Genomic DNA, 24,015 nt, shown 5'->3' with positions numbered 1-24,015 from the left:
AATTGTAAAACGGAGGAGTTGGGTTCGCTGGCCTCTGAGATTCTCTTGCAGCACTAATTATAGTGTCTGACCTGCAGACAGACTTGCCTGTCTGCTCTTCTCAGTGACTGAGACGCATAAATAAATCCCTCATTGCTGGGTATCCCCAGTTCTCTGTTCTCTTTCGCCCATAGACTGCCGCACAGCAGGGAGAGACTCGCTTTTACAACCAGGCCGACTCTGAGAGTCTGTGTCGGGAGTGGACTGGTCACCTAGGCCCCAGCAGCGGGGCATCTCCCACCCTCCAGATTTCCTCTTGTGGATGATGCCGCTACAGGCAAGACTAATGACCTGCGGCCTCCGAATTCCTCTCAGAAGCGGAAAGGACGAGCAGCCCCAGTGCCCCCATTCTATGCTTGTGTCTTTGGAGGCAAATTTAATCTGGGGACTAGAAGCATCCTGGTATCTGGAATATCTCCAACGCTCTGACTAACAAGTTCCAAGCTTTCAACAATAAGTGGAGGGATTGACTGTCAGGAAAGGAGTGGAGGATGCGGGAGCGGGGGGGGGGAGGGAGGAAACGAGAAGGGGAACGTTGGACCTAATTTAGTACATAGAGAAACGCTATGTAATGGGGTTTGTGGGGCGACACTTGGAGAGCCTGCTTACATTGCTAAGAATTTCTCAGGTTTCCCCATACCCTCGCCCTCCACCTCATTTCCCTAGAGGTGGAAAGACAGTAGTCAAGAAGAGCATGCTAATTCTTCTCCTGACCCCCTCCCCCATCCGGGGATCCTTCAGTGCCCGGTTACCCCTAGGAACAAAAAGCTTTCTTTCCACCCGCAGTCTTCAGAGGGGCTTGTCACATCCTATATCGGTCTGCGGCATTGGCGCGGGGGAGTTCGGTATTCTCCCCTCGCCGCCCCCGCCCCGGGCTCTTGGGACTCCCCTTCCCTCCACCCCCAGCCGGGAGAGGAGCGAAAGAAAGGAAGGGCTCCCTGGCGCATACCGGCCGGCCTCGCAGGTAAGTCAACACTAGAGTACGTGCAAAATCACTGCGAGCAGAAAGCCAGAATCGGATTCCGATCTAGCGATTGCAGAAATGGCCTTGGCCTTGGCCTTGGCAGAAGCTCCTGACCTTATGGTTCAAACCAAGGGGGGAAAGCAACGTTTCAAAAATTTGTGATAATGTTACTCCATCAGTCCCCGCAAGGAACACAACCGAGCTCACCCTGGCTCACCCTAATGAATTAATCATAGCCACACCGGAAAGAGTGAGGACTGACTCGCCCCTCTAGGCTCCGCCATCCTCAGTTGCCTGTCTATAGCTTCTGTAGCCCACTCATCGCGGGACAGACATCTCGCCGGGCTTCTCTAACTCAGGGACTCCCAACCCGCCTCTCATCCCCTACCGCATTTCCAGCGAGACTAGATTAGACTGCCCATTCCGAAACCTGTAATAGACCCCAGAGCACAAGGTCTCTGAAGTGCTCACAATGAGGAAGTGAATGGCATTGAGAATGGACCTAATCCATTGAGTTAATGTATTCCATCCACTCTAATCACTCTGCATATCCCTCATTTCACTGCCCCTCCAAAGATTCTCTGTTATTTTTACTTTAGTTTTTCTTCTATGCTATTAAAAAAATTTCAAAAGATTACTTTTGGCGTGTTCTGTTTCAAAAGGATATTTAAAAGAAGGGGGGGGAAGAGAACAAGAAATTGGGCTGTTTTGGTAGGCTCATTGAATAATGAAAAATATTAAATGCCTACACAATGTGATATATATGTCCCCAGAAGAAAACAGTAGCTTCCATGGGTGATTACTGGTCCTAAATCAGGGGTTTAAGATAATCCGAGGTCTCTGAAATGGCTTTGTAAAGAAATATTTTGACGATTATTTCAATATAATTGGTTTCTTTTGTTAACCGACTTTTATTTTCTGAATTTTCTGAGTAGTTCATAGGTTTCACTAAATTTCCAAAGGCTTCCATAGTATCAAAAAGGTAAAGAACCTTTGCCCCAAATGGGAACGCAGTCCTCCCACCATATATGGATGGAGTTAATATATAAAACATAGCCTCCTATTAGAAGTTATACTGTATATACTTTAACAGGAACATAGAGCCTCAGTGGTCTTGGGAATCACTCGGTCATCTCCCCTATATTCAAGGAATTATCTTCAGACTCCACCTACAAAATGAAGTGTAGAATTGAAGTTAAGATCAAGATTATTAAGATATTTTTTAAAGTAACAAATGCTTGGTTAAATACCTCAAATAACTGAGGTTATTTAAAATGCCTCTCCAATTTTCTATTTTGTGGGTGTAGAATAGTCCTTAGAATGGTGAAAAATCCCCATTTTTCTCAAACAAGACCTCCTCTTGGGCCTTTCACTTTCCCAACAACAGAATGGAAGAAAAGAGTGTATTAGGGAAGATTAATTTCTGTGGGAGACTTGCCTGGGAAAGAACTATAGAAATGGTTTTGGAATAGAGATAGGTGGGGGAAGGGTAGGGTTGGGTTTGAGGCTGAGAGGAAGGATTACTCTGCCTTTTAGGGGCACAGAGATTGGGAGGAGGTGTAGAAACACATATGATATGACGAAGAGTCTTCAACCAGGGTTATTCCAGAGATTGGGGACCAAAATAGAAAATGTCCTAGGAAGGTCACCTACCCACCCCTTCCAAACATCTCAGTGTCAAATCATCTGTACTGATCTGGTTCTTCAGCTCAATCTGTGCCCACCTCAATGGGGGGTGAGGGGAAGTAAGTATCTCTTGCAGCAAGTCCAGAACTACCCTTGTTTGTCTTGGCAAGATTGCAAGTGTTCTGCCGTAGCTGCCAACAGGATTTTTATGTTTGCTCTCCTGCCTGGCATGGCCGCTGAAGCAGCTGGCATTCTGCTCCATTTTTTCCTTGCTGGCCAATCCCCTGTTTGCCTTCCTACCCCAAGAGGTACTCTGAGCCAATGGGATGAGTCTTTGGTCCCCTGGCTCTTGGTAATTCCACTTTTTCAGCCTGGATTGCTTTCCTTTTCCTTGGCCTCCTGGAGACAGCCCCTAGACTCGGAAACTCTCCCCCAACTAATGGAAAAAAGTAGGAATGAAGGGGACCAACAGTACCAGATCTCAAATTATGCTATAAAATAGTCATGATAAAAAAAATTTTGGTAGTGGTTAAAAAATATGAGTTGATTAATAGACAAGCTAAGTAAAACTCAGAAAAAAACAACTGGACATAATTAGTGTTCAATAAACCCAAGGGACATGGACTACTGTCTCTGTTAGACAAAAACCATTGAGAAAAATGGAAATCAATTTGGCAGAAGTTAGGTATAGACCAACTACAAATGGATATATGACCTAAATATAAAAGGCCACATTTTTTTTAAAAAGGGGGGAAGGTACTTTTATACCACTTTGATTAGGAAAATGGTTATCAATAATTAATAGAAATTATTATAGAAGCTAAAATGGAAATTTAAAAAATAATATATTTTCCCAATTGCATGTAAAAACAATTTTTAACCTTCATTTTAAAAAAATCTTGAGTTCCAAATTCTTTTCCTTTTTTCTTCCCCTACCCCCTCTTTAAGATGGTAAGCAATTTGATATAGGCTATACAAGTGCAATAATTCAAAACATATTTCCATATTAGTCATGTTGTAAAAGAAAACACAGACTTTCTCCCCCCAAAAAACCCACAAAACACACACACAAAAAAAAGTAAAAAATAGTACGCTTCAATTTGCATTGAGACTCCATCAGTTCTTTCTCTGGAGGTGGATAGTATTTTTCATCATGAATCCTTTGGGATTGTCTTGAATCATTGTATTGCTGAGAACAGCTAAGTTATTCTCAGCTGATCATCATACAATATTGCTGTTACTGTGTACAATGTTCTCCTGGGTCTCCTTGCTTCATTCACTCTGCATCAGTTCATGCAAGTCTTTACAGATTTTTCTGAAGTCATCCTGCTTGTCGTTTCTTATAGCACAATAATATTCCATCACAATAATATACCACAGCTTGTTTAGCCATTCCCCGATTGATGGACATCCCCTCAATCTCCAGTTTTTTGACACCGCAAAAACAGCTACTATAAATATTTTTGTACAAATAGGTCCTTTTCCTTTTAAAATGGAAAATTTTAATTATGTAAAATTGAAAAGCTTTTGCATGATAAAAATCAGTGCAGCTAGAATTAGAAAAGAAACAATTGGGGCAGCTAGGTGGCACTCTGAAGTCAGGAGGACCTGAGTTCAAATCCCTCCTCAAACACTTGATACTTACAAGCCGTATGACTCTGGGCAAGTCACTTAACCTGGATTCCTTAATAAAAAGAAAAGAAATAGTTAATTGAGAGCATTTTGCAGTGAATATATTTGACATATAATAATTGATACATCTATATAAGAACAAGAGCCATTCCTGAAGGATAAGTGGTCAAAGGGTATGAACAGTTTTCAAAAGATGAAGTGAAAGGTATTAATCACCATGTTAAAAAAAAAGTTCTAAATGAGCAAAAATAAGAAAAATGCAAATTAAAACAACTCTGAGTTATCACCTCATTCTTGTCAGATTGTTCAATATGACAACAACAATAACAAATGTTGGAAAGGCTGTGAGAAGCAGTGAGGTAGCCCAGTCATTCTGGAAATAAACTCTTTGATACTACTCAATGATACCACTACTAGGCATATACTCCCATTAAAATTAAAAAAATCATATAAAGGTGATATACATATATACATACATACATCTATAGTTATATCTATCTATCTATGTCTATATATTTAAATGGCATCCCTTTTTTGTAATAGCAAAGAATTTGAAGGAAAGTGGGTGCCTGCTTGGGGAAAGGTTGAATAAAATGTGGTATATAAAAGTGATGGAAGGTTATTGCACAGGGAAAAACAGTAAATATGAAGAATTTGGAGTAACTTGAAAAGAACTGATGGAGAGTGAAGTAAACTGAACTAAGAAAACAATTTATATGATAAACACAATAATATAAGAGGTGGGGGAACCATTGAATTCAGGCTTCAGAATACTCATTAAAAGGGGTAGCTAGATGGTATAGTGGATAGCATCAGCCCTGGAGTCAGGAGGACCTGAGTTCAAATCCAGCCTCAGACACCTGATACTTGCTAGCTGTGTGATCCTAGGCAAGTTACTTAACCCAGATTGCCTCATCAAAAAAAAAGTGTTCATTAATGCAATAACCAATCATAACTTCAGAGGACTTGAGCTTACATTAGTTCTCTCAACAAAAGGGTGATGGGGGGCAGCTAGACTGCGCAGTGGATAGAGCTCTGGCCTGGGAGTCAGGAGGACCTGGGTTCAAGTCCAGCCTCAGACACTTGCCACTTACTAGTTGTGTGACCCTGAGCAAGTCACTTAACCCCAACTGCCTAAGCAAAAACAAACAAACAAACAAAACCAAAGGGATGATGGACACCAGGTGCAGAATAAGGCATATATTTTCAGATATGATTTACTTTATGTGATTATCCTTATTCATTACAAAGAAGGGTTCTATGAGGAGGGGGAGAGTCATTTGGGAGAGACTAATTTTTGAAAGCATTTTTTAAAAGAAAAGAAACTCTTCCCAAGAATGAGAAAATGAGGGAGGGAAGTGTAAGGAAGAGAGAGGGATCCTATGTATATCTCTTTCACTTCAAAAAGGGGCAGTCCAAGCAAGTGCTGGCCCAGGGATTGAAAGAAATCAGGCAGAAAACCAAGAAAAGGTATTAAACTGAAGCATCAAATGAGCCTGAGATTTTATAAACCTTAGTTTTTCCATTCAATAATGCAGATCTATAACTAGGATTTTGTGTGTTGTGGCAAGTGCATACCAGGATCATAAGCCAAACCAGGATCAAGTATGAGTGACACTGTATAGGACATTGCCTTGTGGGTGAAGAGAGAGGCCTTAAGGCACTAAAGTGACAGTGCTCCTAAGGAGGTCACCAAAAGGATCAAGGAAGAATGGGGAAGATAATCAGAGTGGTGCAGTTCTCTCTGCTGTCAGCTGTCTCTGACTTTGTCACCCTGGGTGAGAGTCCCAGTGGCCTCACTTTAGTTATGGCTCTGTCATAACTTTTTCTTAGGGTTTTTAGAAGAAATCAAAGTGGGGGGCAGGGATGAACATTGGTTGCAGGAAGTCACTTGGTATATTGGGAGAGTGATTGGAGAAGAGTGTACTTAGCAGAGAGTCACTGTAAAATGTTGGCTGTCAAATGGTATTGTAGGTCCAGAAAGGCATCTATCTAGGAATCCACATCCTAATCTCCGACCACTGCTTCCAAGGCTATACTCCCTTTCAACCACCTTTCTAGCAATTTCCTGGTTTCCTTTCTGTGGGTGTACTAAGTACACACTCTCTGTGCTGGGGAAATGCTGAGTAACCATCAAATGACACATTGCCTTATTGGCTTTCTTGAGACACCAGTTAATAGCATAGAGTCATGACTGAAGAATGCAAAATAACTGAACATTATGCTTGGCAAATTGCAGCATTGCCCTACCCAACAATTTTCAAACCTTCTTTATTGCTTTAACTGATTTTCCCCCTGAAAATGGCTATGATTAAAATAGAGCCATTGTGCCAGCCAGTAAGGCAAGCCTGTTGTGAAGAAAGCTTGCTGTGAACAATTACATATGCTTCCTTTAAATCATCTAGCATTTCAAAAGCAGATGAAAATATGTGAGACATTGACAAATGAAATGTTGCTTAGGTTAGATTTCAGGAAGACCTTCTTGCCAGGATAATTGACCCTATTCCTCCCCATGTCCACCCCATTCCTGTTACAAGTGCTTTGATGAGTCTCTGATTTCTTCCGCCTGAAAAGAACTATAACTAGGGCAGAGTGATCAGGGTCTTGTCCCAGGACACCAGATTTAGACAGACAGAGAGAAATTTAAAAAGCACTGATGGTAGTGTAGAAAAAGAGCTTAGCAGTTAGCTAGTTGTCAAAAGAGGAAGCTATCAAATAACTAATGGGATGAGCTCCTCTCCCATATTCCTCTGCTTACACTCCCTCCTGCACCCTTCTGGGCTATCTGCTCCTCTTACAGCTGGTGCTTTGGCTGCCCCCACATCAACTGAGGGCGTTTTTCCTATAGTTTGTCCCAGATGTGGCTTGTGGTAGTTGACCCAGGCACAGAAATTTATAACTTTGTCTCTGGATATGGTTACTCCTTCCAACAATGAAGATTGCAGTTTAATTCAACACACATTTTTAAATGAACACTCCCTGCATGCATCTAGGGCAGGGAGTGTTAATTGTAAATGTAAAATGTAAATGTAAAAAAAAAAATAGATAAGACGTAGTCCCTGTCCTCATGGAATTTACAGTCTAGTCACAGAAAAGATAGCATATATGTAATAATAAAAATATTATTTTTTTTAAAAGTTGCCCAGACTCTGAAATACTAAGAGGAAACAGGTCTCCTTAAAGCTTAAACAATATAGCCTTAAGGCAGAAAACAGAAAGTGCAGAGAATATGGTAAATTTGTGGTTCTTACCTACAGCAAGTAGGACAGTTTTAAAATAGTTTCAAGAAAGGTTCAGATAAATTAAAGGACAAACAGATTTCCATAATAAGTTATTATAGAGGGTAATATGGTATTATAGAAAAAAAAAACAAATTTGGGATCTGAAGATCTGAGTTAAAAAAAAAGTTCTGAGTTAAGGCCAGATTCTGCTACTAACTAGCTGTGAGACCTTGAGTAAGTCACTTAGCAATTTCTCTTCCATTCAGACTCTCTGTTGGACCCTCTCAATGACTGGCAAGCATCTCTGATAACAATCGGTATTATCAGAGTAATCTCTTTTTTCAAATTGATTTTATTGTTGTCTTTTGTTTTTACTTGACCCAGATTTCCCCCTCTACTCCTTCCTCTCCTCTCCTAGAGAGCCACCTCTTCTAACAATCTTTTTTTAAAGAAAAAAGAGAAAATACATCAAAACCTATCAACATATTGACAAAAATTTGATATTACATGTAGCATTCTCCACCAGCACTTCCATAAAGAAGTAGAGAGAGGGATCTCCCCATCTTTCTTATTCTTTGGGGCAAAGCTTATTCTTCATCATTTGCCAACATTCGTTATTATTTTTTTGTGGTTTCTGTTCTTTAAATTTACATTACTGTAGTCATGGTGTATATTGTTTTTCTAACTTTGTTATTTTCATATATCACAATTTTTTTCAGCCATTCCTCAATTTATGGGCATGGTGCTATTCTTCTAATGCTATCGGCCTGAGTCCTCATTCTAGTGGGTTCTCACCAATATCAATTCTCAGTGCCACTTAATATGTTTTAAGTGTCATCCATCGAATAATACTCCCCTACCAATTTAATTAGTTGACGTCAACTAGCTTGTGCAAAGAGATATTTCCTGAGAAAATACAGCAAAAACAGAAGGTTAAAGACCCTAATGCCAAGGCTACCCTCCTCTCCACCACCTTCTTCCCCCAGTAAAGTGAGCTCAAACTTGATGTGGCTGCTACAAAGCATTTCCCCCATCACGTTGACTTTTGAACGTGTCACTCTTTTGTTGATCTGCTTCAGTTTCTGCTGGACTAACTGCAGTTGGGGGTTGATCCTTAGGTTTATGCTGATGCCTCACCTGTTTCAGCTGCTAAAAAACTCTGGTACGGATTTTCAAGATAGCAGAAGGCTCTGTGCCAATGCAAAGACGCTTGCAAGAGACAACTCCATCTCAGATACATAAGATTACCTAGGAAGCTGTGCCCTCACTGGCTTCATGACGGCTCAGATCCAGAGAGGGTCTGAACCCCCTCTTCCAGCCTGAAGCCCACTGCAGTTCATTCTCTTCACTCAAAAGCAGCCAAGGGAAAAAAGAGGAATTCCCTCCATGGGAATCTTTTATATGCACACTCAATTCTGGCTCAGCAACTAACTGAACAGTCTTTTCCTAATCAAACAGCAAACAGATGGGAAATAGTCACAGAATACTGCACATGCTCTGAGTCTGGGAGCAAGGCCTTTCCATTATGCATGCTTGAAAGCAGTCTTACCCAGCATCCACATGGGGGATTACAGCAGGCAAAACAAGATAGAGGCTCAAAGGATGGAAGTCTCATTGGACAGATACCCCTCCCCTCATTACATGTGCATTGGAGAGATATCTTTTTGGGGAAAAAAAAGCCTTTAATGAAGCATATTGCCATATTTTAACTGTCAATAGAAAATAAGCACAGATCTTGGTATTTTCTTCACCTTTTGGTTAGTTGTGTAATTGAGAACATGGTTTCTGTTGTAGAACATCCCTTGCAAAGGCTATTTATTCAGTTCTTATATTCTCATCAAGGATACCCTTGATTCATGAGTAAATTATTCTCATGAAGATTTTGTAGAGATGAGAAATGGGAATATGGTTCAATAGTTACTGACATACTCTTCACCGTCTTTTGATAATAGAAAGAGAATCTGTGATTTCTCTCCCAATTTATCCACATCTTCTCCCTCTTTCAGACATCTTCAGCATTGATACCACAATGCAATCAAAGTTGTGTTACCTCCAGCAGGGACCTTTTCGCCCTTGCACTTGATCTGGTCCAGCAGCTCTTCTTCTATTTCTTTTCTTTCATGCCATTTCTACTTTCTCGTGCAATATATCAGGGCATGTAATGTTATAAAACTAATGCATTGGTTTCACTGTCTTTACACGTGAGGAATGTTAATCTGGCAGGGAGATTAATGTTGGACTAATGGAGGGATAAAGGAAAGACAGGAAGACCCGATGCAATGAAGAAAGAAAGCCTATTGCAATGAGGGCTTGTACTATTTGACTACTTGTACTCCTCAACAGTAGAGAGAATAGAGAGGAAGAGACGGCTGAAAGACATATTGCAGAGATGAAATTAACAGAACTTGGTAACTGATTGAATATGAGAAATGAGAGAGAATAAAATATAACAATTTTTTCTAACAGGAAACTGAGTCAACGATGGTGGTACTACTAACAGGGAGTGAAACCAATAAGAGCAACAATTTTAGAAGAAAGATAAACTCTGATTAAGTCAGTGAAACACCTCAAAAAAGCAATTTATTCTCTCACTGTCATTTAAGCCACTGGCAATATGACTTCCAACTTCAACATTCAATTGAAATTGCCCTTCAAAGATTTCTTAATTGCCACATCAAATGACTTCTTAATCCTTATGCTCCTTGACCTCTCTGCAGCATTGAGAGCACTGTTGAGCACTTTTCTCCTGCATACTTTCTCCTCTCAGGTTTTCATGATATTGCTCTTAGTCCTACTTGTCCAACCATTGCTTCTCAGTGTCCTTTGTTGGATTATTCAACCTACTAACTGGGTAATCCCCAAAGCTCTGTCGTCTTCTGGGTCCTCTTCTAATTTTTCCCTAGGCTCTCACTTGGTGATCTTATTGGCTCTCCTGGGCTCAGTGATCATCTGGATACAGATGATCCCTAGATCGAATTATCTAACTTTAGTGTCTCCTGACCTCTAGTCTCATATCACTTAACTGTCTGCTGGTCTTTTTGAATTGGATGCTCTGAAGGCACCTCAAGTCCAAAACGGAACTGACCTTTTCCCCCAAACTCACTCCTGTTCACAATTTATTTTCAAGGATACTACCATCCTTTTCCAGTCACCCAAGTTCTCAATTTCATATAACTCATATAACCAATCAGTTATCAAATCTTGTCATTTCTTTTGCCACAGAATTTTCAGATACACCACCCCCTTCTCACCACTCACACAGACACCCGCCCTATTTCATACCCTCATCACCTCTTCTCTGAACTATTTTTACTATTATTACTTCCCAATTGGTCTCTCTGCCTCACATTTCTCCCCACTGTAATCTATTCTCCACTCAGCTACCAAATTGAATCTCCCAAAGCATAGGTTTAACTATGTCACCCCATCCCCTATTCAATAAACCCTAGTGGCTCCCTATTATCTCTAAGATCAAATGTAAATTACTCTGTTTTGCATAAGCAAAATAGAATCCATAAATAAAAAGGATTGAAATTCATTCCTATCCACCTCTCAGTTCTCCTGAATAGTTGAAACTGGTGAAAGAGACTGAAAGGGACTCTTCAACTCTATTATTTGAACTGTGGATGGCCCGTGGATCACTTCCATCTGAAACCATCCACTTGGGCCCAGTAGGTCTACATTAAAAGAAAGCAGAAGTCTCACAGGAGAGGAATGAGACTTTTTTCCAGTGTGTGTGTGTTCCAAAGCTAAATACAAATTATTTAAGGATCATTCTTTTATTTTTATTATTCATGCCTACTTGCTTTCATGAAAAATTCGGGCATCTACTTCAGCTAATTGGGAATGCAGGTGGTTCATGGATGTGTTTTCTTGGATCTCCCTGCCATAAATCACTGAGATGTAGATGAATTCCACTCAGAAGTCTTGGACCAGTACCTGGCACACTTACCTGGCCCAAGTGTGGTCTTGAAAGCACAATTCCCTTCTGCCCTTTTTTCTCCTCTAGTGTTATAGTGTGGGGTGGGGGAAAGCACTGCTTATGGAGTTATGGAGGAACCAGATTCAAATATTGCCTCTGAAGTTTACTATGTGATCTTGGGCAAGACAAACTCCCTGTGCCTCAGTTTTCTCATATGTAAAATACAGAAGTTGGACTGGATGGCTTTGGAGTTCCTTCCAACTATCTATATTCCTGTCATCTTTATTCCCCAGCCTCCTTCCACTACAAAGCAAACCTTTAAAAACTTGCTCTCAGATCTTTCAGGCTGCAGTGTAAATGTCAGACAAATTCTCCCTGCCCAGAGAACATGCATATGAATCATTAGTAGAGTCTTCAGCAAAAGGGTCAGAGGTCTGATTGTTAAGCATCAATCAGTGGGTGACAGCGCAAAAGGGATATCAGGACTCTATATTATTCCACCTTGAAGATGGCCTTTGGAAGCACTTAGTTTATCTGAAATTAAAAATATCAGTGCTGTTAATATCAAAGGACTAAAACCAGCACACAAGTAAACAAGATGGTAGCATGTAGCCATTAAGTCACTGGCCAATTGTCTTGCTTCCCAACTGCAGATCAAATATTGTGAAATCTAAATGAGTTATCCAAGAGAAGTCATGCTACTGTGACAGGGACAGGGATAGGGTATCATGGTCTTCAGTTACATCCCCAAACAATGGTGATCCAATTAGAAATGATCAATGGAGCAAGACTGAGGCTAAAGGGGTACAGCCATTGTTTGGTCACTGAGATTAGGATCAACACTGGGATTAGCAGCAGTATGGTACAATGGAAGGTGTGCTGGATTGGAAGCCAGAGGTCTGGAGTTCATTTCCACAATCTTTCAAAAGGCCCTTTCCACTTCTAGTTCTCTGATCCTATTACACAATCTTATGATCCTATGATGCCAGAGTTAGAACCAGGCAAATTGCAGTTCTTGCCACCAATTTGCTAACTGGCCTACAGCAATGCACTTCCCTTTTCTGTGACTCAGTTTCTGTTTTACATAAAAGGATTGCAGTGGGTGATCTTGAAAGTTCTTTCTGGCTCTAAACCATATTCTGTGGTTCTAAGGTAATCCAGAAGTGGATGTGCTGGCTTTGTCCCAGCTACAAAAATGACTCCTTGTACTTATTACTTTCCCCCTTTATTTGGGAAACTGTGCAAAGGATCTTCCACTGTCAACTATGCATCCAGCAGTCTTTATCTGGGAGAAAACATAGGATGGGTCATATAGCTCAGTTTCCCTAGTGAGTCACTGGCTCTCAACACCTCTGCAACTGATGTGTACCTGTCTTAATGAATGGCACTTAGGAAGACCATCTTTCTTACCACACCCAAGGCCCCAGTCTCTTTAAGTCCCATTATCCCCAGCATTTAATACTGTTTAATTTTTTTTTATTGAACATGTAGCAAGAGCAGGCAAAACAAGGTCATTTTTCATAGATTAACAGGAAACAGAGATCCTTGGTTGTGTTATCTCACTGACAGCACCTTCCCTTCCTCTCTCTCTTGTTCCTTCTTTCTTTCCCCTCCCTTCCCTTCCCCACAATGAGCAGGGGAAGACTACAGCAGAAAGATGACTACCACATTGATAAGATAGCTAGTCACTGAGCTTGGGGGAGGGGGCTAGTTTTTACTGGTATACTCATAAGCAGTTGCAAGAACCCACTGTTCCCCTCTCTTAACCCCAACCTCCCAATAATCTCCCATTGTTAAGTAACTGGTCCTGTCCCTTTCCTTCAGATCTAAACACAAATATAGAACTGACAAGGAAAAGGCTCCCTTGGAATTCCTGGAGAGTGTAATTCCTTCTCCAAACCCTTCCCAAGCGGGAACTTGCTGGCACTTGGACAAAAGTTGGGATGAGGGTGCCATTCAAGGGGCCAGGAGACTCACTCTTGGCAGAAATACTGTAGATGTTCCCTGGGCAGCAGCTGCAAAGATGCAGCCCCTGGTCAGCTTCAGCCAATCCAGGAAAGGCATCTCCTCCAAAGAGCTACATCTCTACAAGACCAGCTGAAGCCTGGCCAGACAGCTGTCAGGATGTGAAACGCAGACCCAGTGGTCTCAATGTATGTGTAGTTTTATGCCTTTGGTAGTAGCTATTGGGGGGGGGGAGTATCTACAGTTTGGGACATTTGAAAAAGAAAATAAAGATTTCATTTGATTCTATACATAGTGTAAGAACCCTAGGAAGAGATATCTTGGGTCTGGGGGAGAGGAAAGGGTATAAGGGTTGGAAAACAGCTCCTGGGATTCAGCATTCACTCATCAAAACATCTGTTCAGCACTTGGTTCTTGAAGAGCACTGACTCAAAGATGAAAAAGACTTGAAACTCCCACTCCCCACCCTCACCCACACAAAAACTCAGAGTTGTGGGTGTCATCCCAACTTGTTGTGCTCTAAAGACATCAGCAACCACTGGCACGTCGATTCCAAGGCAAACCAGATTGGAAGCAGGAGGTATTTCCAAGGAGGCCAAAGCCCATCCAACACCCTAAGCCCCGAGATACTCCCCTCCATCCCAGAAATAGGACAGGAGGGATAACCCTACTGCTCCCACCCTTTGCATCTGAACAACTATTATCACTGTGAAGGTAGTACTGAAGAATCTTCCTTTGTAGACCATCAACACAATGGAAGAAGGCAGGAGATGAGAGAGCATCGCACTTAGTGTCAGAAAACCTGGGTCCGTCTCTCAGCTCTGCTTCTTCTTAGCTGCTTGGACTTAGGCAAGTCACTTTACCTCTGAGCCTCAGTTTTTCCATTTGTAAAATGGAGACCGTTTGTTTGCACTACCTACCGCACAGGTTTGTTCTGAGAAAAGTGCTTTGTGTACCTTAAATCAACATGGAAAGGATGGTTATTATTATGAGAAGCAAAGGATTTCTAAATGCTGAGAAAGGACCTAAGGCAGGGTATGGCATTCATAGAAAATTATCTCCCACTGACTTCTGCTTTCACTTATTTGCTCCTAATTCAGTGGAGAGAAGGTAACAGGCCCCCACACTGAGGCACACCCCTAAATCTAGGGCCTAATGCAACTCTGTGCAATTGAAATTAGCTTCTCATTCCTTCCCAATAGCACATTAGTTCATCTGTGCAAGGCAATCTTCCCAGAAACAAACCATTCTATACTGTGGTTTGGGGATAGGTTACTAAGGAGATAGGACGTGGGGGCTTCCCCCCACAGGTCATCAAGGGAGTAGATGACTCGAGTGGAGCCAATAAAACATAAAACTCTAAGCTTGGAAATCTTATACTGTACTTTGAAGTCGAGAAGAAAGGGAGCAATTATATTAAGACAAATGCAGGAAAACAAAACAATTACAGAAGGATGGTCTCCTGTGCAGAGTAGAAACAGGTGAGGTGAAGAATCTGTTACATCCTAGAACTGCACAGGAGGAAGGATGCTCTGATTCCAGAAAACATCCCTAGGATGTGGAAGGCAAACTTGACAGAAGCATCCCTTTGGAGGTTCTGAATTCCCTGCTGCTCTAGCTCTGGCAGCTAAGTGGGGCCGTGGATAAAGCCCACGAGTCAAGAATATATACTGCCTTTATGTACTTATGGCCTGAGTTCAAATCCAGTCTCAGATGCTGAATAGGCTTTATGATCCTGAGCAAGTAATGTAATGTCTGCCTCAGTTTCCTCAACCGTAAAATGAGGGTTATAACAGTGCCTAATTCAAAGGGTGCTATATAAATGCTTATTCCCTTTTCCCTTCCCCCTTTCTGAGACAGCAAAGTAGAGTGAATGGAAAGACCATTGGTTGGGAAGTCAGGAGACTCCAGTTTCTTGTCCAGTTGGACCCTCAGCAGACACATGACCTTGGTCATCATTTCACCTCTTTGAGAATGTTGTTTCTTTATCAGCCCAATGAGAATAATCAAATGACAAAACCACAAAATACTAGACACTTTTTTTTTGTTTGTTTGGTTTTTGGTTTTTGGTTTGGACTTAAGATTTCATTAGTGTGGGAGAACCCTTCATGTCAAAACCCCCTCCTCTAATGCCAATCCTCAACTTGCCCAAGACCCTGAGGTCCCACCACTGATATGGGTTGGATGTCCCTCTGACTCTAAGGCGAGCCCTCTATTCACTATACCATGCCACCTCTAATACAAACAGAGTGTAGTGATTTTTATTACTCTTAATGGTGCTAATAACTCATTCTTCTCTACAAGTGATCTCCTGACCTAGAAATCTAGTCTCCTGAAATGAACTCATTCAGGTAGGTCCTATGCAGTCAACCACTGCCAGCTCTCGTGCCCATTTTGTGTTGTTCAGCTGTGTCTGACTCTCTGTGACCCCCTTTGGGGTTTTCTTGGCAAAGATACTGCCTTCTCCAGCTCATTTTACAGATGAGAAAACTGAGGCAGACAAGGTTAAATGACTTGCCTAGGGCCACACAGCTATTAAGTGTCTGAGGCCAGATTTGAACCCAAGCAGATGAGTCTTCCTGACTCCAGGGCCGGCGCTCTATCCATTTGCCCCCTAGCTGCCCTTTGTGCCCATTACAAATAAGCAAAAGTGAAACATAGGCACATCGGCTTATAAATTAGTCCCTTGTGAATTTGTTTAGAGCAAGTCAATCATCCAAAGCCTTGATCGCCCTGGGACATACTGGTAGACTCAAGTTTCTGAACTTTCAAAGATGTGGACTCAACCTGGGACTTCTAGTGACCCCACATAACGGGAAACCAATCCATGAAGTCTAACCCAAAAAAGCTACCCACTCATACCAGAAAATCCTAGAAGCCATCTAGGTCAGTTAATGAAAATATGGCATTGATGAAGACAGATAGCATGGGTTGGAGTTCTTTAAGGGTTGGTTAGCTTTGCTAGATACCTGACCATCTTGCCACATGTACTGTTATCACTTGGGGGACCAGGTAAGATGGTCAGTATATAATGGCTCAGCAAAATTCACTCTCATTATGGAGAAAGCCACTCCAAAGTATGTGCCCGCCCTGATGAAAATGGTAGCGGCATCTCCAGATACATATGATGCTCTAAAAAAAGTCCCATAAATCTTTACATACTGCCTTCCTGTAAAACGCTCTAAGGATTTAATAGAGGTCGTTGCTATCTTCTCCAGTCTTCCCACATTCTGCTGTATGATAGACACCTATGCCTCTCTAAAATCTCCATTCTCAGACTACCCCCAGCCTACAAGTGAAGATGTTATGCCCATCTGCAAGCCTACTGACTTAGAGGGCCAGGTTTTGGCCACCCATCTCTGCCCCTGTCCATGGTACCTCAAGGAAAAAGCATCAAAATCATCTCCTCAACTGCAGATAGAATTTGGTCTTTGTGAAGTGAATTTCTGGCATCCCTGACTTAGGATATGAATGAAAGTGAGGTAGTGGGTATCACTGGGTGGGTTATCAGTGGTGCAAGGAATGAACTTCCTACAGAAAAATTGTGACCCAAGTCAGTCCTGCCTACCTAGTCTTCTAGGTAGTTTCCTTGGAGGATGGGGAGCCTCTGGATGGTGTCTGGTCTTGCCCACCACTGCGATCCCTCCCTATAATCTTGCTGGTTTTGGGAGGCCTTGGATCAAGCCGGGCTTGTGTCGCAATCACCAGCAGGTCCTTCTTAGGCATCTGTTGGCTCTGAGGCCTTTGGAAGAGCAGTTGTAAGGTGGCGCCCTTCAGAGACCTCTTTTCTGTGCAGTTTTGGCTCCCACAGCCACAGTGCTGGGAGGCAGATTCTGGAAAGACAAAAATCAGCATCATCCTCAAACTGTGGATGGAGCAGGTACTGTCCAACACAAGCCCACAGAAGAATAGGATCCAGTGCTGAGGCCTCTAATCCAAGGGTTCTTAAATTAGGTCTTTAGCATTAAAATGTGTACACACACACACACACACACACACACATTTTACAATTGTGTTCAATGTAATTGGTTTCCACTATAATCCTATGGATTTTATTTTATGCATTTAAAAAACATTCTTCTGAGAAGGGGTCCATAGGCTTTACCAGACTGTCAAAGGGGTCTATAACATAAAAAAGGTGGGGAATCCTTCTAGACCAACCTTCTCACTTTACAAAGAAAAAAGTTCAAGACCACAGAAGGTCACAAAGTTGGTAAACGGTTGATCAGGGCTGCAGACTCAGGTCCTCCAACTCCTCTTGCTTAGCTATTCATCAGGCAGGGGGGATCCCTTGCCTCTAGAAAATCATGATCTCAAACAGCCCAAAGTCCAAAAAGTATCAGAGATTTCATGATCTGAAACCACCATTGATGCTACTTTCAGGAAGCCTCAGGCCATGCCCTCACTTTCACACCTGAGGCCCATTCGCAGCCTTTACCCAGAGCATGTTCAGCTGGTTGGGGAGGTCAGCTTTGAGCTTCCATTCTTATCTACTTGGTGTCCCCACCCAGGGAAACTGTTAGCTCCTTCAGAACTGAGTGAACCTGACCCACCCTGCCCTTTCCTCCAGGGAGGTGTGATAAGGCTCTATAGACAGGCTAACTCACTTTTTTGTTTGTTCAGCAACAGCTTTGGGTTGAAGCTGGTTGGGAAAGAGAATTGTGCCCCCAGGGGGATGCTGTTAATCAGCTCGGTCATTAGGAACTGCTTCTTGTCCTTGGAGCTGCTGAGGCTCCCGTTTTGTGGCTGGCCACACCATGGGCCTTGGGGCTTGGTGGAAGACGACGCTTTCTCTTGGCAGGAGTTCTGGGCAAACTTCTGTGACTTGTAGAAGACTTGGGTGGGATTGTCTACCTCCAAGTGGATGCAATGAGTTGACATAGGTCTGGGGGATGTGCTCAGAGTTGGCAATGGCTCTGAGGACCGTAGGGGATAGTCACTGGCCGTAGAGGAGGTTTCCACCAAAGCAAGAAGCTAAAAGAAAAGGAGGGCAAACCTCAGTTGGGAAAAGCCAAAACAGCCTCTCCCTACAGGTCCTTGGGACGAAAAGAAAGATGAGAAGTTGGTTTAATGGGTGATGGGAAGGACTTAGAAGAATTTTCTTGACTATAAGTGGGGGGACATTAGAACAGACCGACTATGATTACAGTGACTCTTTCTCTGGAGGGTTTTTTTTTTCTGAAAGTCTGTAAATAATTGGCTTCATCTGCCTGGGTAGGATCCTACCTAAGAACAGTACTTATAATGATAGAGATAACAGCTAGCATTTATCTCAGTTGAACCTCATAACAACCTTGTGAGGTAGATGCTTAAAAATGGGAAAACTGAGACAGAGCGAGCTTAAAGTGACTTACCCAAGATCATGCAGCAAGTAAGTGTGGTTTTGATCACACATTACCCACAAAGTAAGGCAGGTTTTGAACTCAGGTCTTCCAGACCCCCAAGTCTAGTGATCTACCCACTGCCAAACACCTAGCTGCCTCAACAAGGACAAGGAGGTGGGTAAGTCATGGCCAAGCCTATGACTCTGATCCTACCCACCCACCACATATAAGCATAGGTTTTCAAAGCACTTTACAAATACTATCTCCTTTAATCCTCACAAGCTTCACAAGTAGGGTCAATGGTGCTACTATCCCCATTTTACAGGTGAGAAAATGGAGGCTGAGAGAGATTATAGTAACTTGCTCAGGGCAATAAAGCTAGCCAGCATCTGAGGCAGAATTCAAACTCGGGTCTCCCTGACACCAAATCCAGCATTCCATCTATTACACCACCTATTTGTTTGACTAGGTATCTCATCTACTATGCCATTCCACTACCTGAGTTTTAAAACTAGGGAGGGAACATTTTGCAAAAGAGCAAGCATTGGCATGGAGGACCTGGATTCAAATCCCACTTCTGATGCTTATTATCTATCAGCCTCCCTGGGCCTCAGTTTCCTCAACTGTAAAATGAAGCTGAACCAGATAGATTCTGAGGTCTCTTCCAGGTCTAGATATTTATATCCTATAAACAGATCCTAGATTTAGGATGCTTTGAAACTAAGACCTGAAGCAGTTACGTGAATGTCACAATATCACACAGTAAGAAAGATGGAATAAAAACCGGAGTCCAGGGCACTTGACCACTGGTCCAGTAGTCTCTTCCCTTGGCTCGGTCTCGGGCTCTGGCAGCTTCAGCATTAGGATCTGGGCTCATATATTTAGAACTGGAAGGGATTCTTGGGGTCATCTAGTCTTAACCTCCTCCTGAGTCCAAGAGAGATTAAATCACTTGCCCAGGCTCACCCAAGGTAGAGGTATAAGTAGTCATTTTTGTACCTAGAACAAATAACAGAAAAGGTGAAGGGAGAGGTATACTTGGGGTGCGGACACTATGGGGAAGAAGTTTTCCCTGGGATGGTGCCATAGGCATCCTCTAACTATCCCACCCTGGACAAAACCCTAGTGGTGCTATCCTGGTTAAGGATCTGCATAGAGATAGTGGCAGAACCAGGATTTGAAGCTAGGTCCTGTGACTCCAAATATTAACAATAATTATTATTACACAGAGCTTTCAGGTTTGCAAAGCATTTTTAATCTCATTTTATCCTTACAACAACTTTAGGAGGTAAGTACTATTATCTCCATTTACAGATGAAGACACTGAGACAGAAGTTAAGTGACTTATCCAAAGTCACTGAGACAGTAAAATACCTGAGGCTACACCTGAAGTCATCCTGACTCCAGTATTCTCTCCACTGTTCCACCTAGCTACCCCCAGCACCTTTCTACTACATAGCGCCATTGGCTTCCATCCCAGAACCACTCAAGAGCATGCTCACATCAGAGAATGACTTGGACCCTTCAGCATTTGCAGAGATGGGTTTCCAGGGCTCCTGCTTTTCTGTGCTAGTGAAGAGTGTCTTCCTGAGGTCTGGCACAGAGCTATAGTGACACACACCAGCTTTCTCTGGAAAGGTGGCATTGGCCTCCAGCTTGGGAGTCTCCTCATAGGAGTTGAAGGGTTCTGTGCATTGCAGAGACTCATTTTCATTTTCCTTTGGCTTCAGCTTTGACTTTGAGACCAAGGTGGATGAACAGGGCAGCAACATGGAGGAATTGGAGAGCTGGGAAGGAGCAAACCAAATATATGCATGGTACTTGTTGAATCCACCTCTTATCCCTGTTAGAGTCATTTGCATAGGAGGGTGGTGAGGTCATGGGGTGCTGGGGAGAAGGGCCCATTATAAAAGCCTCTTTCGTTTCTTACCATCCCTAGGGTTTTGAGATGGTAGGCAAAATGAAAAATGAGCTGGGTCTTTGCACTCATGTACAAAGGGGGTGATGTAATGTAAAAGGGGGATGATAAAGTGGGATTTGGAAAGGAAGCTCAAGACTTAGGAGAGACAAGGTAAGACTAGGGGGGCCGGGGGGGGGGGGAATGCCATGCTTTTTCCAGATGGGGGCCAAAAGAAACAGCAGCAGACGGTCATCCCTAAATTATGTCCTTTAGGAAATCACCAGAGTCCCTTGAAATTTCCACATCCCAGAAGTTTTGCCCAGTTGTCTGGCAACAGGATAATTTGCTGGTTCTAATAGAGAGAAATCACCCTCTCCTAGAGGGGGAACTAGGAGTGTGGAGTAAATGCATCTTGGAACCACCTCCTCCCACAACCCCATGACTTTTTTTTGTTTTGTTTTGGAGGGGTGGGTGGCAGCACAGTCCTGTGGCCTTTCTAGACACCTTATTGAAGGCAGAAAGGAAAATGTACAAGACAGGACCTGTGCAGCACTCTTTACTGTTTAGCCAGGCAGAGGTCTGAAAAGGACAAGGGGGAATCCTGTGTCTCTCCATCCACCCCTCCACTCCCATTGCGGTTCCCAGCCCTCTTCTCAGCCCAACACTTTCATTGTGCTTGGGCACTGGCTTGTGGTCTTCTTGATCAGCCCCTCCACCCCCAAAGGCAGGGCAGGGAGGTGTACTGGATATTTCTGCTTTTCCCGACCATTGGCATTTACTTGTCTGGCACTGTACACGGATGCTCTTTGTTTTGTCTCCTTTGGGACAGAGACCCTGGTCCCATCGCCTGCTGATTCACCCTGAAGTTCATTCTTCTTTTCCTTAAGACATAATACTTTCTTCTCCTGCTTCAGCCTTAATTCCTGGATCTGCTGCCTGGTCAATTCAATTCAATTCAACAAATGTGTTACAACACTAACACAGCACTGTGCTAGTTGCTGGGGAAAATACAAAGTTTAGATAAGACAAGGGGGCCTGACCTCATAAAGCTGGCAGTCTAGGGAAGGATAAGATACTAATAAGGATAAATAAATAAAAGGATACTAAAAAGGATAAGATATCAATATAGAAAATAATAAACAATAATTTATGCCAAGTACCAGAGCCATAACTAGGCGTTCTGACACTTGGACTAAATTAAGTCATGGGAGTGAAGGGCAGGATGGGAGGCAGTGGTCCAGGGAGGCCCCAGGACAGACAATCCAATCGTACAAGCAGTCATACTCAGACAGGGTACGACCCATTCTCACCCCTCCTTCTTCCCCAACCTCTGCTAGTCCTTGACCCCTTCTGTCTTTCCAGATACTGCTTTAGGGGCACTAGACAAACAGAAGATAGAATCTGGACAAACATAGGAAAGAAGCACCCCATAACCACCATGGTGTCTGCCTGGGACAAATTCCCAGTGACCTCGTCCTAGTTCACGAAAGACGTACAAAGGACAATGTTATTTGAGGTCCAAGGGAAGGTTATTCCTGACTAGATGGGTTGAAATGCTGGGCGAAAGGGAGAAAGTGGGAGGAATGACCATGGTGCAGGGACCAATAATTAAACAGGTATTATCATGGAGGGTGGGGAGGGATGATGATACTTGAGTTGGACTTTAAAGGGTAAAAGGCTAAGAGGAAAAGGGAGTACAGTACAGGCGTAGGGAACAATTTTTTTTTAAAAAAAGGAAGTATAGGACATGCTCAAGAGACAGAAAGTAGTCTAGCTTGTCTGGAATGTAGAGTGGATGGGAGTGTGTGTAGTAACATAAAATGAGTCTGGAAAGGCAGGGTGGCACCATATAAGATCAAAGATGGCCTTGGATACCAGGCAAAGGATTCTTATCTTACTTGATGACATAGTACTTGACAAGAGGTGTTCCGAGTGGAGGGGTGATATGACCAGATGTATACATAAAGAGCAATCTGGAAACAATATAAAGATTGGATTGCCGAGGAATCACTTCTCTTAGTGTTTGTTGAGGGCACCATCATCCTTCCCAGTCACCCAGGTTCTCAAATATTTTTTTTCCTTTATTTTGGGTGAGGCAACCATAGTTAAGTGACTTGCCCAGGGTCACACAGCTAGTAAATGTCAAGTGTCTGAGGCCAGATTTGAACTCACGCCCTCCTGACTCCAAGGCAGGAGCTCTATCCACTTCACCACCTAGCTGTCCTTCCCCCCCCCCAACCAGGTTCTCAATCTTTAAATCATACTTGACTCACTGGCTACCTTCAAGTCACAGCTAAAATCTTACCTTCCACAGGAATCTCTTCCTGATCACCCTTAATTCCAGTGCCTTTCCTTTGTTAATTATTTCCGGTACATGGTTTATTTTTACATATTTGTTTCCTTGTTGTCTCATCAGATTGGGCTGTCTTTTGCCTTTCTTTGTATCCCCAGTGCTTAAATAGTGCTCGGCACACAAACTCTTACCTTTCTCTCATTCCCTATATCCAAACAGTAACTAAAAGGGGTGATGTCTTCCACCATAGCACCTTAAGCTTCTGCGCTTGTTTTCCTGCCCACACAGCCTCTGCCCTAACTTAAGCCCTTGTCATAGTGTATTGCAAGAGGGTGAAAGGGGTGTATAACAGGTGCATAGTCATGTAAATACAAAGCAGAGATCAGAAAAGGACCTGAGATAATATTAGTGCCTTCCCTCCTGGATTAACTCCAGCTTCTCCTGTCTATAGCTTGTTTATAATGTCATCTCCCCCGTTAGTCTTCTGAGCTCCCAAAGAGCCTGGACTACTTTGGTGCCTTTCTTCATATCAACATCTCTTACCATAGTGCCTGGCCCAGAGCTGGGGCTTAATAAAAGTGTGCTGATTTGACTTAGGAAATTCTTAGGTGATGAAAGTTCCCTCTACCAAGGCAGACAGATGCCTTCTTTCGAATTTATAATCTTAAAAGTTGCCTATAAAATCAAGAGGTTACGTGACTTGCCCAGGGTGACACAGCCAGTGTGAATCAAGGGATGCTTTTGAACCCGGGTCTTCTTGGCTCCTTGGCCTGCTCTCTACCCACTATGCCAGGGTTGCCTCAATAATAAGAGCTATCATTCATATAGAGTTCTAAGTTTTCTAAAGATCTTTCTGCCTGTTATCTCACTTAATTTTCACAACCACCCTGTGAGATAGGTGTTACTGTTATCCCTATTTTACAGGTGAGGAAAATGAGGCCAAGAGGAATGAAGTGACTTGTCCAAGATTACACAGCTCTAAATGGCCAAGGCTGGATTTGAACCCAGGTCTTCCTAACTTCAAGTCCAGCACTCGTGTCTACTACGACACCTAGCTGCAAAAGTAATACAAAACAATAAAAAATTTCAAAAGGAAGAGAACATTAACAATTTGGGGGGTGGGCAAAAA

General features: G+C 42.8%; 1 protein-coding gene across 2 annotated transcripts in view; it reads right to left on the bottom strand.

Annotated features, from left to right (window-relative positions):
- Positions 1-1,910: 1,910 nt before the first annotated feature.
- The window catches only part of TTLL6 (tubulin tyrosine ligase like 6), a 47,771-nt gene continuing 25,666 nt past the window's right edge, over positions 1,911-24,015 (bottom strand). For both annotated transcript variants that reach the window (XM_020997616.2, XM_078155997.1), the window contains 6 exons: positions 21,373-21,529; positions 20,196-20,480; positions 17,977-18,343; positions 16,938-17,202; positions 4,275-4,313; positions 1,911-2,172 (listed from right to left, as the gene is read on the bottom strand). In XM_020997616.2, coding sequence (XP_020853275.2) covers positions 16,946-17,202; positions 17,977-18,343; positions 20,196-20,480; positions 21,373-21,529 — 1,066 coding nt within the window. In that variant the 3' untranslated portion in view covers positions 1,911-2,172; positions 4,275-4,313; positions 16,938-16,945. The remainder of the gene's footprint in view (positions 2,173-4,274; positions 4,314-16,937; positions 17,203-17,976; positions 18,344-20,195; positions 20,481-21,372; positions 21,530-24,015) is intronic.

This window comes from Phascolarctos cinereus, unplaced genomic scaffold (assembly GCF_003287225.1).
Source record: "Phascolarctos cinereus isolate Bilbo 61053 unplaced genomic scaffold, phaCin_HiC Scaffold_5;HRSCAF=322, whole genome shotgun sequence".
In the NCBI taxonomy this organism is placed as follows: domain Eukaryota; kingdom Metazoa; phylum Chordata; class Mammalia; order Diprotodontia; family Phascolarctidae; genus Phascolarctos; species Phascolarctos cinereus.
This window is presented reverse-complemented; position numbering and strand designations above follow the sequence as displayed.